The sequence below is a fragment of the Prionailurus bengalensis genome, chromosome B4 (genome assembly GCF_016509475.1).
Source record: "Prionailurus bengalensis isolate Pbe53 chromosome B4, Fcat_Pben_1.1_paternal_pri, whole genome shotgun sequence".
Classification (NCBI taxonomy): domain Eukaryota; kingdom Metazoa; phylum Chordata; class Mammalia; order Carnivora; family Felidae; genus Prionailurus; species Prionailurus bengalensis.
In genome coordinates, this window is record NC_057358.1 from 67,718,268 (window position 1) to 67,737,704 (window position 19,437).

Consider the following 19,437-nt stretch of genomic DNA (forward strand, 5'->3'; position numbering starts at 1 on the left):
AGTTTAAGGTAGCAGAACCAATAGTTGAGTAGAAACTTGTTAGAGGGATGGTATTAAGAACAAATATGTATGCTTTATAAATATCTTTTTATTTAATTTTTAGCGTAAAAAAATAAGCCTATGATGCATTTTGAGGTTAGGACTGGCTACCTGATTTGTGGGGCCCAGAACAAAATGAAAATGCAGGAATCCTTGCTTAAAAACTAAGAATTTCAAGATGGTGGTAGCAGAGCATTATACCGAGTGTGGGGCCCTTGGAAGCACAGAGAACTATGGCTGCGCAGGTGCGTACGCAGGAGGCTGGCCCTGCCTAGGAAGTAGGAATGGTGGTACTATTCGTCACACAGAAAGTTCAGACAGTCTACAATCTAACATTTTCCTTTTTCTGTTTTCCTGATAAGTTAATAAACTTTTAGCTTTGAACATCCGAGTTTAAGATACTAGCGTCAAGCATAGAGTAATGTGGGCTTAGAGCTTAAGAGACTTTAAACTTGTGCTCTGAGTTATCTGCTTAAAGGATTCCGAGTCTCAATTTTTTTCATCAGTGACATAGGGCTAATAATGGTGTTTCTACATTATAGGGTTATTGTGAGGATTACATGGGTTAATATATAAGAAGTGCTTAAAAGGATCTCTGGCACATAGCGAGTACTGCATAGATTTTGGTATTATTGTTGTGGTTGTCGCTATTGTTGTTACGGTGACATGAACCATGTTAGTGTACGAAGTCCCATCCATAAGTAGAAGGGTTTTAAGAAAAGAACTTTGGAAAAAGTTTGACATTGAAAGAAGAGATTGTAAAGGAGATGGGCAAATGAATGGTTTTAAAGTTTGAGAATAATTAGGGGTGTACCATGTCATGGAAATTAAGGGAGGAAAAAGCAGCAGTTTGGTTGTTAAAGGACTTTTTTCTTTGAATGGTTTTAATTCAGAGTGGTAAGGACAGAAGTCTGATTATATGAAATTAAGGGGTAGGGAGAATGTGGAGACAGTGGGCGTAGATGTTTCTATTAATAAGTTTAGAAATGGAGGAGAAATAGTAGCTTGATGGAATGGAAAACCAATTAAGGGACATTCTGTCTCCTGTTAGAAGTTTTTCATCTATGAGGAGGGTGGTTAGCCCAAGGCCTGAACCGTGGCCATCACTCAGGGTTTGTTGCACAGAAAGTGAGTCATCTCATTTCATCCTCATAACAACCCTCGATTTTTAGGATCAGTTTAAGGTGAGGAGGCAGAGACACATGAGCCATCCCTCCAGCTTCACTTTGAACTACTTTGAATTTCTTTTCATTTCTTGAATAATACCTTCTGAGTAAATACCATTAAATGTTATTTCATTAATTTTTAATGGAACTATTAAGTGAAAAGAGGTAGAATTTAAACCTAAATTTAACTGGCTCCAAATTGCTACTCAGAGAGTTGGTAAGATGGAAACAATGACAGGAAAGAGTATGAAGTGGGGCAAGGATATGAGTGTGTTGTTGAAATGATAGGTGAACTGATGTCCGAGCTGAGCAATTAGGGTGGAAGAGAAAGGCACAGGATGACAAAATGATGCTTCTCCTCATACCCTATGAAGAAAAAAAGATGCTGAATAAGGACAATTGAGAGGCATTGGAGGACTAGATTGGAAAGGAATGAAAGTCTGTTCGTTGACAGTATGGAAGTGAGAAAGGTTGGAGGGTAGATGGTTTTGGTTGAAAAAGCTGTAACAGAGCTTGAGATCTGACTTGAAGCTCTCAGCTCCGTGGTGTATACCCACAGTAGTGCCAATCACACATTTGGAGTAGAGATACCATGAAACCAGTGTCTGTGTAAACAAAAGTGCTGTGAAGGATAGCATTGTAATTTTTGAAAGGAAAGCTATTAGGTGGGCATTCATATCATGGAAAACATTATGGAAAAGCAGAGATGGCCCATCCCATATAAGAGTTAGCTATATGCCACGGGCTTTTAAGAGAGAAGGTGTAACTGTGATTGTCCATGGTTGGGAAGTGTATTGACTGTTTCTTCTTAGTTGATAAGTAGGATAGTTTGGAAAAAGAAGTGGCCTGTATTAGGATACCTGTAAATGATGTCAAATCATCTGGAAGAGTTGAGATTAAAAAGTTGGAAGAGGTAGCGATTAACCTCCTGTGCTTTCTTTTCTTTTTCTTCTTCCTCTTTTTCTTTTTTTTGTTGTTTTTTTTTGTTTTGTTTTTTGTTTTTGTTTTTGGCTCCTGAGTTTTTAAGGGAGACACATTTATATTAAAGTCCTAGACCTGACACATACTAGCTTTGTGATTTGAGCTCTTCATGTTCCCATATCTTTGAAATTTGGTGAATCTATCACATGAGGCTGTTGAGGGGTAATAAATGAGACATGACATATAAAACACTTAAAGAGTAGATTCTCGATTAGTATTTTCTGTAGGTGAGTGTCAGCATTGCATTTTACTGGCTAATACACAGTATACAGGCGAAGGGCTCCAACATCCCTGATTTGGTCTCATCTCAGCAATGTACAATCTGTGTGACTTTAGGAATATGCAACCTCTCTAACCCCCAGTAAACTCATCTGCTATTGGGAGTGATATTAGTATGGACTTTAGATTCGTGTGAAAAGAAAATGCATGTAAAGTACTAAGCATGCTGTGTGGCACAGAAGAGGTACTCAGTATTAAAATGGTAGCTCTTACCCTTAATCATAATTAAAAAGTAATTAGTAATGTAAGGCAAAATCAAAGGTAATAATCTTTATTTGGACTAGTTTGTATTTTGTCAGTCTGTAGCTGGCTTTAACTGAAGTATTAATAATTCATTTTAAATAGCAAATATCAATTGTCCTTTTGATTTCAGTTCATTGGAAATCCTGGGATTCAGAAATGTGGATTGAAAGTAATTTCTTCCTTAGCACATTTTCCTGATGCATTACAAGTATTATCCCTGGAAGGTGCTATTGATTCGGTACTTCACACACTTCAGATGTATCCAGATGACCAAGGTTGGTACCATTTGAAGTCAGGATTTAGGATAGATTTTTTAATGGTTTTATTTATTTATTTTTGAGAGAGAGAGACAGAGAGACAGACAGAGAGAGAGACACAGAATCCAAAGCAGGCTCCAGGATTCAAGCTGTCAGCACAGAGCCCGATGCAGGGCTCGAACCCATGGACCACAAGGTCATGACCTGAGCTGAAGTTGGATGCTTAACCGACTGAGCCACCCAGGCACTCTTAGGATAGATTTTTTTTTAATGTTTATTTATTTTGGAACGGCAGGGAGGGGCGAGCGGGTGAGGGGCAGAGAGCATCCCAAGCAGGCTCCCTGCTGTCAGTGCAGAGTCAGTGCAGAGCCTTATGCAGGGTTCGATCTTGTGGGTGAGATCATGACCTGAGCCAAAATCAACAGTTGGATGCTTAACTGACTGAGCCAGGCACCCCAGGATTAGGATAGATTTTGTATAAGCCTTTAGCTATTGGCTGGGTGTCTTCAAATTTTTTCTTTAGTTTTGAGATTTAAAACCACTAATTTTATTATTTTTTTCTTTTATTTTTCTAGAAATTCAATGTCTGGGTTTAGGTCTTATAGGATGCTTGATTACAAAGAAGAATTTATGCATAGGAACTGGGCATCTGCTGGCAAAAATTCTGGTTTCCAGTTTACAACGATTTAAGGATATGGCTGAAGTACAGATTAAAGTATGTGCATTTATCTTGAAAGGAATTTGGGATCTTGTGAAGATTTCTCTTTCAGAGCAGCTGGTACAATTCCCACTTTGCATTAATGGAGATAGTCTAGTTAATTGAAACCTATTTATCATTTTGTATTATTTTAATTATAGGTGAAGAGAATTGGATTGAATTGCAGAGATCCTGTGATTCATTATTAAATCTCTAAAATCAGCATATTTATTTGCCATTTGTCTTTTTCATGAAAGGGCAGAGAATGTGCTAGAGAAAGTCTAGCCAGCTGAGCTTTACTTGTTTAGATTTTAGGTAAATAGAAGTTATAATTTTTCAAGGTTTGTCATTCTCAATGTTTTATTATGGGATGCTTACCTCTAGTAGTTTTTCTCCTTGATATTTTTTTTCCTTGCAGTAAAATATTTTAAGTATTTTTCATCAAACAACATTTCACATGTGATATATAATAAGTGTTCCTTATTAAGAATGAAAGATGTTGGCTTAGGGGAGATTAAGAAAGAAATTGGCTCAGATTTTTTTCCCATCACATATTTATTTATTTTTATCGAAATATAATTGGCATACAATATCCTATTTTTTTGTTAATGTTTATTTATTTTTGAGAGGGAGAGATCATGACCTGAGCCGAAGTCAGGTGCTCAACTGACTGAGCCACCCAGGCGCCCTGACATACATTATCCTATTAATTTTGCATAGTGATTTGATATTTTTATGTATTACAAAATGATCTCCAATTTAAATGTAGTTACCATTTATCATCATATAAAGTTACTACAAAATTATTGACTATATTCACCATGCTATATGTTATATCCCCATGACTTATTTATTTTATTACTGGAAGTGTGTACCTCTTAATCCCCTTGACCTGTTTCACCTGCCCCCAACCCCTCCCCACTATGATACTGACAGTTTTTCCCTTTTGTCTATGAGTCTTTTTCTGTTTTGCATTTTTTGTTCATTTGTTTTGGTTTTTAGATTCCATGTATAAGTGAAATCATATGGTATTAGTCTTTCTCTGTTTGACTTGTTCCACTTAGCATAATACCCTCTAGGTCCATCTATGTTGTTGTAAATGGCAAGATTTCATTCCTTTTATGTTTGAGTAGTGTTCAATTTTGTGTATATGTGTGTACCCCATCTTCTTTATCGATACATTTGTCCATCAATGGACACTTAGGTTCTCATATTGGCTATTATAAATAATGCAGAAATGAACATAGGGATGCATATATCTCTTTGAATTGATGTTTTTATTTTCTTCGGGTAAATACCCAAGAGTAGAATTGCTGGGTCATATGATATGGGTATCTTTAATATTTTGAGGAACCTCCCTACTGTTCTCTATAGTGGCCACCCTAATTTACATTCTCGTCAACAGTGTACAAGGGTTCACATTTCTCTGCATATTTAACAACATTGTATTTTTTGTCTTTTTGATAATAGCCAATCTGATAGGTTTGAGGTGATATCTCATTATAGTTTTGATTTGTGTTTCCCTGATAATTAGTGATGTTGAGCAGATCAGCATCAACAGACATTGACCACATGTCTGTCTTCTTTGGAAAGATGTCTATTCAAGTCCTCTGCTCATGTTTTAATTGGGTTGTTTGTCTTTTTGGTTTTGAGTTCTATAAGTTCTTTATATATTTTGGACATTAACCCCATATTGGATGTATGATTTACGCATATCTTCTCCCATTCATTAGATTATATTTTCATTTTGTTGATGGCTTTCCTAGCTGTGCAGAAGCTGTTTGGTTTGATGCAATCTCATTTGTTTATTATAGCTTTTGTTGCCCTTCCCTGAAGAGTATGGTCCAAAAAAAATATTGCTAAAGCTGATGTCAAAGAGTTTACTGCTTGTGTTTTATGGTTTCAGGTCTTGCATTCAAGTCTTTAATCTATATTGAATTCATTTTGTATGTGGTGTAAGATAGTGATCCAGTTTCATTCTTTTGCATGTAAGCTGGTCCAGTTTTCCCAACACCATTTATTGAAGAGACTGTCTTTTCCCCTTTGTGTGTTATTGGTTAATTAATTAATCATATATACATGGGTTTATTTCTGGGCTCTCTGTTGTATATTATTGACCTATGTGTCTGCTTTCATGCCAGTACCATACTGTTTTGATTACTATAGCTTTGTAGTATAGTTTGAAGTCAGGGAGTGTGATACCTTCAACTTAATTTTTCTATCTCAAGACTGCTTTGGCTATTCAAGGTCTTCTGTGGTTCTATACAAATTTTAGAGTTTTTTGTTCTAGTTCTGTGAAAAATGCCATTGGTATTTTTATGGGGAATGCATTAAAGATGTAGATTGCTTAGGCCAGTATGGATATTTTGACAATATTGATTATTCCATTCTATGAGTATGGGGTATCTTTCCATTTTTTTGTGTTTACTTCAATTTCTTTCATCAGTGTTTTATAGTTTTCAGTGCAAAGGTCTTTCATCTTTTTGGTTAAATTTATTTTTAGGTGTCTTATTCTTTTTGATATAAATATAAATAGGATTCATTTCTTAATTACTCTTTCTGATAACTCATAATTAGTGTCTAGACATATAATCAATTTGTGTATTTTAATTTGTGTTCTACAACTTTACTGAATTCATTTATTAGTTCTAATGGTTTTCTGGTGGTGTCTTTAGGGTTTTCTATGTATAATATCAAATGATCTGCAAGTAATGACAGCTTAAATTCTTCCTTTCTAACTTGGATGCCTTTTATTTCTTTTTCTTGTCTAATTGTGGTGACTAGGATTTTTAATACTATGTTGAATAAAAGTGGTGAAAGTGGGCATCCTTGTCCTGATCTTAGAGGAAAAGCTTTCAGCTTTTCACCATTGAGTATGATGTTAGCTGTGGGTTTGCCATATATAGCTTTTATTATGTTGAGGTAGGTTCCTTCCATATCCACTTTGCTTTGAGTTAAAAAAAATTTTTTTTAATGTTAGCAAAACAAGTAGTCTCTTTAAGAGTTTCTGCTTTGGTTTTGTTTTTTTTTTGTTTGTTCGTTTGTTTTGTTTTGTTTTGGTAATGGAATTTGCAGCTTTCATAAACCACACTCAACCAATGTTTTCATAAATGGCAGAATTGACCAGGAATAAAAAAAAAATCCAGGCTATAACCTTGTCGCAGACATTACTAGTAAATGAGATAATGTATGTAAAGTTTTTAATTATAAAGTGCTGAACGTGCAGCATTCTTAGATTAAAAACAACAATGTGCTATATAAATCTGATTTTTATAATTTGCCTCAGGCAAGGATGACTAAAGCCAAGCCAGAACTGATTAAAAGTAATCCTAGAAAAAAGAGATAAATCTGTACAGCTATAGAGCTCTCAGTTTACTCAGTATTAATACATAAAGGTATAAATGTTAGGATCTCTGTAGTAGAGGTTTTCAACTATTGACCAATCGGCTAAATTTGGCCTGTCAACATATTTTATTTGGTCAGTTCAGTGTTTATAAGTTTTTATTTTGAATTATGTGCCTTCTGCACATTTGTATTACTTGCTTTTCTGGTGCATTCATTTGAATTTGCAGGGACCTCTAGTCTAGTGGTGGGTGGACCACATGTCCCTCAGACCTGCAAAAATTAAGACTACTTCTCTTATCAAATGTTAGTATTTGTCAAAATTCAGCATCTTAAAACCACAAAATAGTAACTATTAGACAATTTCATTAATATATTATATTGAAAGATAATAAAAATTTTTTAGGTTAAATTGATCTTTGATGAGTTTACCCAAGCTAAATAATAGTAAATTCCAAAGCTCATTCTTTCCTGAAACTCTCTCATGTGTGGAGAGCCCAGACAACTCTTAGGAATATGCTTGAGGTGGTTCTGAAAAGTAATGATGTGACTGACTAGTTCTTTATAAATAATTTGCTACAGAGGTGTAAACCTCAGACTGCCTTTAGAGCTTTTCTCAACTATATTCAACATGAATGAAATCTAGGAGCTCATATTCATCTTTTGCAGCTGAAATTTCACAAGAAGGCACCAAAATGTTAGCGAAATGCTAGGCTATCTAGAGAACTTAATCTGTAGTCTTGTAATAAGAAATACACTTTGCTGGCTGATTTGGGTATGTTGCTCTGCTGATTCAGCTCTTCTAATATTAATTAATATCTTGCTTTCATCCTGTGAGTATGGCTTATTTTTAATTCATTAGGGATTTTTTCTGCCTTGCTAGACAATGGCTTGTTAGCTTGCATTTTATTCTCTGTGTGCCTGCTCTATTTCTTAGTAATGAGAGAGCAAGCTTTGCTTATGGGAATGTTCCAAGATTTATAGCTTTTAAGTACAAACCCAATAAATATTATCTAGTTAGTTATCACATACAAATTATCTGTTTTATACTATTTATTTTTTATTCTTTTGGCCCAGAATTGCTTATGTTATTATTTTGGTCCCACTTTCAGGGATTTCAGACAATCTTAACAATACTGGAATTGTCAGTGTCTTTTTCCAACCTGCTGGTGCATCATTCCTTTGATTCGGTGATATTCCATCAGATGTCTTCCAGTATCATGGAACAAAAGGATCAACAGGTACAGTGTTTCTCACCTGTATGCTAACTGTTAATGGATTTAGCTCACTCTAATGCTCGTTTCCATTCTTTTCAGTTTCTAAACCTTTGTTGCAAGTGCTTTGCAAAATTAGCTATGGACGATGAGTTAAAAAGCGTGATGTTAGAGAAAGCATGTGATCAGAATAACAGTATCATGGTTGAATGCTTGCTTCTATTGGGAGCAGACGCCAATCGAACAAAGGAGGCAACTTCTTTAATTTGTCAGGTAAATATTCAAGGCCTAACTTTGGTCTTTCTGTGTTATTTGACTCTACCATTGTACAGCTCTTGCTTACATCCTGTTATTCTTTACTACAGAATTCACCAGTTTATTTCACAATTGCTTGTGATTTGTAGTAGGAATTTAGATTCACAGAATTTCAGAGGTAATAGGGTCCTTTAGGCATATCCGGTATAATCCTTCATTTTTTTTTTTAAATTTTTTATTATTTTTTTTAACGTTTATTTATTTTTGAGACAGAGAGAGACAGAGCATGAACGGGGGAGGGTCAGAGAGAGAGAGAGGGAGACACAGAATCTGAAACAGGCTCCAGGCTCTGAGCCATCAGCTCAGAGCCCGATGCGGGGCTCGAACTCACAGACCGTGAGATCATGACCTGAGCCGAAGTCGGCCGCTTAACCGACTGAGCCACCCAGGCCCCCCAATATAATCCTTCATTTTACTTGTTTACTTACCTTGTTATATTGTTAATAACTTTCCAAATGTGTCTCCTACAATGTATCTCTGTCCAGATTCTTTTCCAGGCACACTCCACACAACATTTGGTTCGGTTTGGTAATCTTTCAACCGTTTTCTCTCTGTTTCCAGTTTCTCTGATAGCAAATTCTCTCCTCAGTTGTACTGCATGTGGCCATGCAGGCGGTTACTACACCCCTTTGGGGACACTGTTCACGTTGGCATCCCCTGCCATTGACCACCCCCTTGGTTGTGTAGCACTGTGGTCCTGCCTTCCTTCCCTCCCTTCACTCATGCACTGGGCAAGCACCTCTATCTAAATGTTCTACTTTACCTTCAAAATCCAACCCAAATGCTCTTTCCTCAGTAAAGCCCTGCCGGCACCCCTGACCTCCATACAAAATAAAAGATTTACTTCTTTTGAGTCCATGACAATATATGTGATATACACAATGTATCTTTTATATTTTGTTAGTTGTATGAAAGTGGAAATGTACAGTGTTCATCTTCATGTCATTTAGAATACCTAACTCATTGCTTTACATACAGTGTGAATTTAGTAAGTATTTATTAAAGTGCATTACATGTTATTTCAGGGTTGTCATTGCATAAATTTCAGTTTATAATAGCATTTGGGTAGCACCATGTATATTTTCTAGAAATTAATAATATTTCTAACAAAGCAATTATGCAGTGATTTAATGCACATTATTAAATAACCAACAGAGTACTGTATTTTCCAGTAATTTACTTTAAAAGCCTTACTTTATTTAATTTCCCACTTGCCTATAGATTCAATTCAATTTGTCAACTGTAAATTAAGTTAGTACTAATTAGTACTCTACATAAAAAGGAACTGAACCTGTAACTTATTTTCATGCACAATTAATGTGTACATTAAGACCAAATAAATAATCAAATTACTTACATTTAGTCAAATTTCATTTAAGAAATCCACCTTAAAAATAATTGCTTCTCTATTATTAAAAGTAATTAAATTATTTCCCTCAATAATATAATACATTTTTATTGTGTATCTTTTGTGTGATCTGCACATCTTTGCACTAATATTACTGGAATATGCCAAGGAACTGAAAAGGAATTTCCCCTTCAAATTTTTTTTTTAGGGAAATAGCATACCCAAAGCACCCGAGTGTAATAATTTTAAATCTCTGACAGGAAATGCTTCCTGCTCTTCTCTCAATTTACCTAAATCTTTGTATAGGAGCTTTTTATTTTATTCTTCTTCTTGCATTCTTTTGGATTTAAGCACTTATTTATATATTTTTAAGCAAAATCAGATCTTTGCATCCATGGGTATGTTAAATTTAAAGAATTTATCATACTTGTCAGAGATTATTTGCCTCTAAAAAATATTGATTAAATTTTGTGGATAGATTGAACATACATTATTTTAGATACTAGTGTATAATGAGGTAATCACTATTTATGTACCAATGCTGTTTAATTAAGGACTATTCGGAGCAAAGATGGAGTTAATCTTGTTAGGCTTTCTGAGGAGAATTTAATGATGTAATATACATGATTCATATAGAAGAATATGGAAGACTGATACTGGGCATGAAAATACATGGATAGAGATCCAAAGATGAAAACCATCAGATCATGGTAGGAAGAACAACTGTGATGAAGTCTGAATAAAAGTAATAACAAACTGTTGTGGTATTCATTACCACCTGGGCACTGCTCTGAGTCCTTTACACAATTTAACCCTTGCAACAACCTTAGAAGTGGGGTCTAGTATTATTCCCATTTTACAGGGAAGGAATTGAGGCACAGACAGGTTAAGTAACTTGCCTAAGGACACTCTCCTGGTAAGTAGTGGAAAGTCGGCTTCCCAAATGCATGCTTTAATCTCATCTATACCATAGATTCTTGGTAGTGGTGGTGATAGGGAGGGGAGTAGGGAGAGTTGCTCACTGATTCTCAAAGGCTAGTCTAAAATATTTGGTTTTTATCATGGGCTGCATTATTGATAAATTTGAAGATGAGAGAGAAGATTGCAAAAGATAGTAAATTATACAGTTTTTAAAAGTTTATTTATTTTGGGAGAGAGACAGAGCATGAGCAGGGAGACAGAGGATCCCATGCAAGCTCCAAGCTGTCAGCACAGAGCCTGACATGGGGCTTAAACTCATGAACCACAAGGTCATGACCTGAGCTGAAACCAAGAGTTGGACACTCAACCAGCTTGTCTTTTGTCTGATACACTTTCTTATACATCTCTGGCTTCATCCCCATGTACCTAAAGTCAGCTGGGATCTTTTGGGCCCTCAAGGAAAATACTCTTTAAAAGTGTATTGAGCAATTTCTAGGTGGAGGGCACAGTGCTAGATAAGTAGTAAAGAATATACAAGGGTTTTTCTGTTTCTGGATGGATTCTTTCCAAGTGTGTATTGGGAAAGGAGAGAGGATAAAATGTAAATCATTTTAATATGAGGTAGGCAGTAAGTGCCAATTTAGACATAAAAAATTTGCTAGGCCACAGAGAGGGCATTTGTGATTGAGTTTTTTGGCCCCTCTGTCCCTCCGTCTTCCTTCCTCCCACTCCTTTTAAATTTCCTGGGGCGCCTGGGTGGCTCAGTTGGTTAAGCGTCCGACTTCAGCTCAGGTCACGATCTCGCGGTCCGTGAGTTCGAGCCCCGCGTTGGGCTCTGGGCTGATGGCTCAGAGCCTGGAGCCTGCTTCCGATTCTGTGTCTCCCTCTCTCTCTGCCCCTCCCCCGTTCATGCTCTGTCTCTCTCTGTCTCAAAAATAAACATTAAAAAAAAAAATTAAAAAAAAAATAAATTTCCTGTGGGCTTTTAAATAGGATATTAGTGATTTGTTAGTTAAATGAAAGATATTTCCTAGGCATTGTACTAGGCTATGGAGGTACAAATTGAATTGCAATAGCATCCAAGCCTTTCATTCTAGTTTTAAAACTGATAGGCGTTTTTGGTTTAGTGTGCTACGTGCTATGTGTAAGCAAATGGGACAGGAGTCTGGAGGAGGAAGAGTGTGTGTGGCTTTGGAGCTTAGTAGCAAGGACTTACCGTACAAGAGATTATGAAGCTGTTCCTTCAAGAATGAACATCTTTTGGGGTGCCTGAGTGGCTCAGTGAGTTGAGCGTCCACGTCTTGATTTTGGCTCAGGTAATGATCCCTGGGTCATGGGATTGAGCCCTGCATTGGGCTCTGCACTGAGCCTGGAGCCTGCTTGAGATTCTTTCTCTCCCACTCACGCTGTCTCTCTCTCTCTCTTTCTCTCTCTCTCTCTCTCTCTCTCTCTCTCAAAAAAAAAAAAAAAAAAAGGAATGAACATCTTTTTGCTGGATGCAGAGTAGAATTAGATATTTAGGGCAGTAGAAATAGTATAAATGAAGGTAATGAAGTTTTAGAAAAACCTCATGTTGTGTTTGGGGGAATGTCTTAGAGCAGAGGGGTTTAGAAGATTTCCGGGCAGTGACCTGCTCCTATCTGAAGTAGAAAGGTATGATAGTGGCTCTGGGGAGAATGGGTTGAAGGTAGGTAACCTGGAGACTAGTGGGCATTGAGTTGGTGCCATGAAACCACAGAATGATCCCCTCAAATCTCTTGAACATACATAATTCTAGAGAATTCAGGAATTTTCCCCAGTCTCCTTCCCCTCACCTGGTACCTTCGATCTTAGGGTCTTGGCTTGAAAAGAAAGAAAAGAAAGGAGAAAAGAAAAAAAGAAGATAAAAGAAAAAAGAAAAGAAAAAAAATTAATCCTTAATTATGGGCAGTGAAAGGAGCACAGGCTTGACTTGAAATCCAAGTCTCTTGTTGATTACCTCTAATAGGTTTGGAAAAATCACATACTTTTTCTAAATATTCATCTGTAAAATGGGGATAATAATTTTTATGACATAGACTTTTTTTTTAACGTTTATTTTGAGAGAGAGACAGAGCAGAGAGAGAGGGAGACACAGAATCTGAAGCAGGATCCAGGCTGAGCTGTGAGCACAGAGTCCAAAATGGGGCTCAAACCCATGAACCGTGAGATCATGACCTGAGCCGAAGTCAGATGCTAAACTGACTGAGCCACCCGGCGCCCCTGACAAAGGGTTTTTAATAAGGATTACAAATCAAGTGTATACAGAATTTAGCACAGTTCCTGACATACAATATTTCTATTATCTATTACTTTGATCTTCTTGTTAGCAGACCATCATTCCTTCACCTTTTAGAAGCTGCTTCTGTGTAGGCCAGTATGCTGTAGGTTGCTAAGCCTTCCCTCTGCTTACTGTGGTCACTGTAGTTTTTGTAGCATCCAGCATGCGAACCTACCTTGAGCACATGCTCTGAAAACAGTATTCAGGGGAAGGTAGAAAACAGATAAGAAATTTCTTTGTGGAAATTCAGGGTCTTGTGCTGGAAAGCCAGAAGCCTTTGTATGTGGCATTTACAAGTTTTATGATGTTCATATTCTCGTTTAGATATTCTATATCATGAATGAAGGCAGGGCAGTAGCCTTTACTGTGTATGGTACTAGTTTCCCAGATGTCTTACAAGGAGCAGACGGAATCCCAGAAGGTGTAAGCAATGTGTATCATTGGTGAGGCCTCAGCTTTCTTAAGTCAGGTGTTAAGAGCTTTTTCTCCATATGATGGTGCCTTTTTCATAATACCTGACTCATGTGGCAGATTATTTGGCTTCTGCTACTCTGATATTTGTGGTGCTAACCTTATTGTATTTTCCTAATCTATTTCAAGGATGAGTTTTGCCTTATTTTATTTTATTTCTGTCTAAATGAGGGTGTAGAGAAAAATCACACCAAATTCAATTTACATGTCTACCAAAAGGAAGACATACAGGCTTTTAATATGGTCACCTTCTTTTTTCCTTTAATAGGTATGTGAGAAAGCAAGCAGTCCCAAATTGGTGGAACTGTTACTGAATGGTGGTTCCCGTGAACAGGATGTCCGGAAAGCTCTGACAATAAGCATTGGAAAAGGTGACAGCCAGATCATCAGCTTACTCTTACGGAGACTTGCCCTGGATCTGGCCAATAATAGCATTTGCCTTGGAGGATTTTGTATAGGAAAAATCGAACCTTCATGGCTTGGTCCTTTGTTTCCAGATAGGACATCTAATTTAAGAAAAGAAACAAGTGAGTATTAGCAGGACGATTTTGTCCAAGTCTGGTTTTTATTAGTATTAAAAAAAATTTTTTTTTAACGTTTATTTATTTTTGAAACAGAAAGAGAGAGCATGAACGGGGGAGGGTCAGAGAGAGAGGGAGACACAGAACCTGAAACAGGCTCCAGTCTCTGAGCTGTCAGCACAGAGCCCGATGCGGGACTCGAACTCACGGACAGTGAGATGACCTGAGCCGAAGTTGGACCCTCAACCGACTGATCCACCCAGGCGCCCCTATTAGTATTTTTTTTTAAGTCACTAATATTTTCATTAGGTTTATTTCAATTTGGTACAACTTAAGCCAAAAATATTGTGAAGGTTTGGGTATCTTTTTGTTGTTGTTGTTGTTATCTTTTTTTTTTTTTTTGGTTATGAAATGCTTGAAAGTGATATTGTATTTAATTCTTCGTTTCCTAGCAAATGTTTTATAAAGATAGAGTGGGACAGTGGGATGTTTCTGAGCAGTTGCTTTTTAAAGAAACATATATTTTTTTATTATAAAACTAATCCATGCTCATTTTAAGAATAGGAAAACACATAAAAACTATAAGAAAGAAAATGACTATTTTGTCCCTTATCAATGTAGATTTTCTTACCAGATTTTTTATATGCTTACATATACATATGCATTAAAATGTATATGCAGAAACTTATACACATATATACTTTGAAAAAAAAATTTTACATTTATTTATTTTTGAGAGACAGAAAGAGACAGAGTACAAGTAGGGGAGGGGCAGAGAGAGGAGGAGACACAGAATCCGAAGCAGGCTGCAGGCTCTGAGCTGTCAGCACAGAGCTTGACGCTGTGCTCGAACTCATCAACCATGAGATCATGACCTGGGCTGAAGTTGGACGTTTAACTGAGCCACCCAGGTGCCTCATTCATATATACTTTGCATCTTCATATTAACATATTTAGTTTTCAGTTTTTCAATATTTCAGCTAAAAAGGTATTTTCTTGAAATTTTTGAGTTAATATATGTTTTGTACATATTAAATATATTAATGACAAGTTAGCATCATCCTCTGTTAAGATTTCTGTTATTTCAGATGTCAGTCACTCACGCTAAATGTGTTCTTAAAGTTTGAGCTCCCTATTTCCCTCTGTTAACTTAACTTCCATGCCTGCTTCCTTCCCTACAGTGATCGTCACCTTAAGTACTCTCTTGTTAACAACATGTTAGCTTTCCTGTCATTTTTCTGGTGCATTTACCTGGCAATATCCTATTCCTGTTCAGTCCAGTGGTCTGCTTTTTCCCTTCCCTTCACCAAGGTTGCTGAAAATGCTGCTGGAAGAAAGTATCCATCCATGCTTATTAGTGCCTCTACAAATTCCAGGTTTCCAACATTCTGGTGGGCCCTAGAAGATCCAGTCAGGCTAATTTCCCTAAGTTTCTCTCCTTTTTTTTTTTTTTTTTTTAAAGTAGGCTTCATGTCCAGTGTAGAGCCCAACACGAGGCTTGAACTCATGACCTTGAGATCAAGACCTGAGCTGATATCAAGGGTCAGATGCTTAACTGACTGAGCCACCCAGGCTCTCCTTCCCTCGGTTTCTAAAATGTGTCATAAAATGTGTCTAAATGTGTCATGTGTCTTCCAGTGTTAATGTAGCTACCTGCCTGCTTACCTTCTATCCACTTGTCTGTCTCTTCATTTCTATTTTTTTTTTTTTTTGCTTCAGCCCCAAATCACTTTTTAGAAGAAAACATTCCTGCCCATATGAAATCTGTGTGGAAGATCATCCTCCATATTCCTGTAGCACCTTGTTTCTTACCTGTAGTAGCATTTATTACATTATATAATTGTATTTTTTCTTTTTATGATCTACCTTTTGGTAGATTATATGCATCATGAAGTCAATGTCATTTTTTTCCAGTGTTGTAACTTTAGCATCTAACTAGTACTTTGCACATAGTAGGGCTAATTAAATATTCATAATATTGGCAAAAATAAGAAATTGGTAATTGTGTGGATAAACATAAGTGGAAATAGGCATTTCACACATTATTGATATAAATTCAAATTATCCTCTTTTGAGGACAATCTGGCAATATCCATTAATATTTTAAATGCACATCCATGCTTTTTTGACCAGCTACATACTGATAGGAATCCATGATGCAGGGGTGCACAATAAAATATTGTTTATAATACCCAGAGATTAGGGGAAAAATTCTAAGTATCCTTCAAAAGGAAGTATTTGAATCAATCATGGGACATTCATGCAGTGGAATGCTTTGCAATCATTGGAGAAAAAACCATCTAACAAATCCAAATGGTCAGATAGAGAGTGCATTATTAAGTAAAAAAATAATAAAAATAAAGAAGCACAGAGCAGTGTTTTTAGTATACTGATGTTGGTGAGATATGGTAGTCATAAATGTTTGAATATGAAAAGACTCTGTCACAAGAAAAACCCCAGAAATGTATTACTTGATTTCCCTCTGGGGACTTTGGAAACTAATGAAATATGATTAGATCCCATGTTCTATCACTTCAGTCTCCCGCCAGCAACCTGTTTACTTAAATCTCTGATTTCTGATGGACACTGGAGAGGGAAGAAGGGAGATTTCCTATCCACTGTATTCTCTTGTTCTACATGAAGTTTTTTACCTTTGATAAGTCTCACCTAATTAAAAAAATACAGTCATGTCATTTGATTGATTGGAGGGTATGACCATAATTATATTAGCGGTTCATCTGAGTAAAGAACATTTTGAATTCATAGCTTCAAAACATTTTTCAGGTACTACTTGACTGAGTCTCATACACGTCAGTCATGTGAGCTATGGAAGTAATATTTGAAGAGATTTTCCAGGCTGTACATAACACAATGAGAGTTCTGCCAACTAATTTCTTCATAACAAAGCATAATATAAGATGTAATAAAATAGGATGTTAACTTTTGAATTTCACCAAATTTCCCAGTAGAATGAATCACTTAGCAAATAGTTTATAAAAAAGTAACTATATCATTTATTGAGCATCTTCTGTGTTCTAAGCATTGTGCTAAGTAAACATTTTATTTTCACCATTTCCTTTAATATTTTCCATAATCCTACATTGTCATCTCCATTTCCCAAGTGAGGAAACTAACACTCAGAGAGCTTATGTAACTTGCAAGTGCTGTTACTGTTATTTGAGCACAGGTCTGTGTGGCTTCAAAGCCCAGGCTCTTTCCCGGGTCAAGTTCGTGTCATAAATATTCAGTTTTGTCACTTCCACCAAAGCTTTGAGTAAATTTTTATGATTTCTAAAAAATTTAAATTCACTGCCTGCTTTTTATGCAATATCATGGTTACAAAGTGACTTTGGAAAGAAGAATAAAAATTTCTCTGGAAAGAACTTTGGTATGATTTGTGTTTATGTTTGTTGATTTATAACTTGCTGGTGTATCTTTTTATTGTAGATATAGGATCCACCCTAGCAAGAATGGTGCTCAGATATCAGATGAAAAGCGTTGTGGAAGAAGGAGCAGCCTCAGGCAGCGATGGGAATTTTCCTGAAGAAGTTCTTGATAAAGTTGATGAATGGACCTTCATTCCAGACTCTTGTGTAGACAGTGTGTTTGGTCACAGTGACGACCTGGATAGTGAAGGTATGTATTACAAAGAAATATTCCCTTTATGTTTTAAAAAATTTACGCGCTGGTGTTGAACGACAGAAACTGAGACAAGAATCTGATTTAATTCGTTTGTAAAACTTGAGGAAACGTGTTCATCATTGGAAATAGTTAATGCTCACTAATTCCAGTTAAGGCAATGACTCAAGAAAATGTATCTGCACTTCCAAAGTATTAGAATATTAACCATGATCAGTTAATTGTGACTAATGTAGTGAAAACACTGAATCAGGCTAGAATTGGATTCCATGTTTCATCAGTGACAAGGTCCTTTTGTGGGTTTGTATGCTCCTCACCCTTACTGAAGATAGTGTTGCAAATCTTCTAGCATTAGAAAAAATGTATGTAAAATGTCTGGGAGAGTGCTTGCCAAATAGGAAATGCTTCATTAAAAAATTTTTACCTTTAGAGGAAATAAAGTAATTTTAATATTTTAATAACTCTCCTGAAATAACTTAAAATAATTGACATGGCAATATATTTAATGACAGTAACTAGGGTGGACATATTTAACATTATGCAATTTGGTAAAAATGGGGTGTAGTGCTTTTTTATTAACAGTATGATTGAAAACTTTGGGTGACCCATAAAGGTATTTGAGAAGGCAAACAGTAAGAGTTCTCCCCAAATCTCAAAATCTCTGGCCCACATATTTTCTTTTTTGGCCCAAGTATTTTTTAAAACCAACTTTATTTATATATAATTAATATGAAATAAAATGCACCCATTTTAAGTGTGTGTTTTCATGGGTTTTGAAAAATTTGTACATCCATGCAGTCATCACCACTATTAAATTATGCAACATTTCCATCATCTATAAAAGTTCCTTTTATGCCTTTTCACAAATCCCCCAATCCTTGGTCCCTGCAACTACTGATCTTTTTGTCGCTATAGATTAAATTAGTATTTTCTTAAGTTTTATATGAATAGGATGATACAGTATGTTCTCTTTTATGTCTGGTTGTTTTCCAAAGTAGTTACACCATGTACACTTCCTTCAGCAATATGAACTCTCTAGTTGCTGTACATCTTTGTCATACTATACTGCTTGATATCATCAGGCACTTTAATTTTAGCCGTTCTAGTGAAGGTGTAGTCCTAACTCATTTGGGCTTAATTTTCATTCCCTGATGACTATAGATATTGAGAATATTTTCATGTTTTTATTGACAATTCACATTTGTTTTTGCAAAGTATCTTTTCAGAACTTTTGCTGACTTTTAGTTGGGTTGTTGTCTTACTATTGTATTATAAGAGTTCTTTATGTCATAAAGAGTTCTTCATATTTAGGTAGAATTCCTTTGACAATATATAAATTGCAAATATTTTCTCCCTGTCATAGTTTGTCTTTCATTTTATTAATGTTATTTTTTAAAGAGCATAGATTTTAAATTTAGATAAAGTACAGGTTTTGAGTTTTTTCTTTTATGGTTTGTGTTTTTTATTCCTTTTAAGAAATATTTCCTATCCCAAATTTGTGACTATTTTTCCCGTGTTTCCTCATAGAAGTGTTAAAACCTTAGCTTTTACATTTAGTCTATAATCCATTTTAAGTAATTTTTATGTATGTCACTGAAGGATTGACAGTACTTTTTTTTACATATGGATATCCAGTTTTTCAACATCATTTTGTGAAAACACTATATTTCTTCATTGAATTAATGGCATTTTTGTCCAACTTAAT

The 19,437-nt window shown here is 35.9% G+C and overlaps 1 protein-coding gene across 1 annotated transcript in view; it reads left to right on the forward strand.

The window, feature by feature from the left end:
• The window catches only part of LRRK2 (leucine rich repeat kinase 2), a 137,826-nt gene that overhangs the window by 38,339 nt on the left and 80,050 nt on the right, over nt 1–19,437 (forward strand). The window contains exons 15-20 of the mRNA XM_043563334.1: nt 2,839–2,983; nt 3,541–3,680; nt 8,117–8,245; nt 8,321–8,491; nt 13,841–14,099; nt 17,541–17,729. Coding sequence (XP_043419269.1) covers nt 2,839–2,983; nt 3,541–3,680; nt 8,117–8,245; nt 8,321–8,491; nt 13,841–14,099; nt 17,541–17,729 — 1,033 coding nt within the window. The remainder of the gene's footprint in view (nt 1–2,838; nt 2,984–3,540; nt 3,681–8,116; nt 8,246–8,320; nt 8,492–13,840; nt 14,100–17,540; nt 17,730–19,437) is intronic.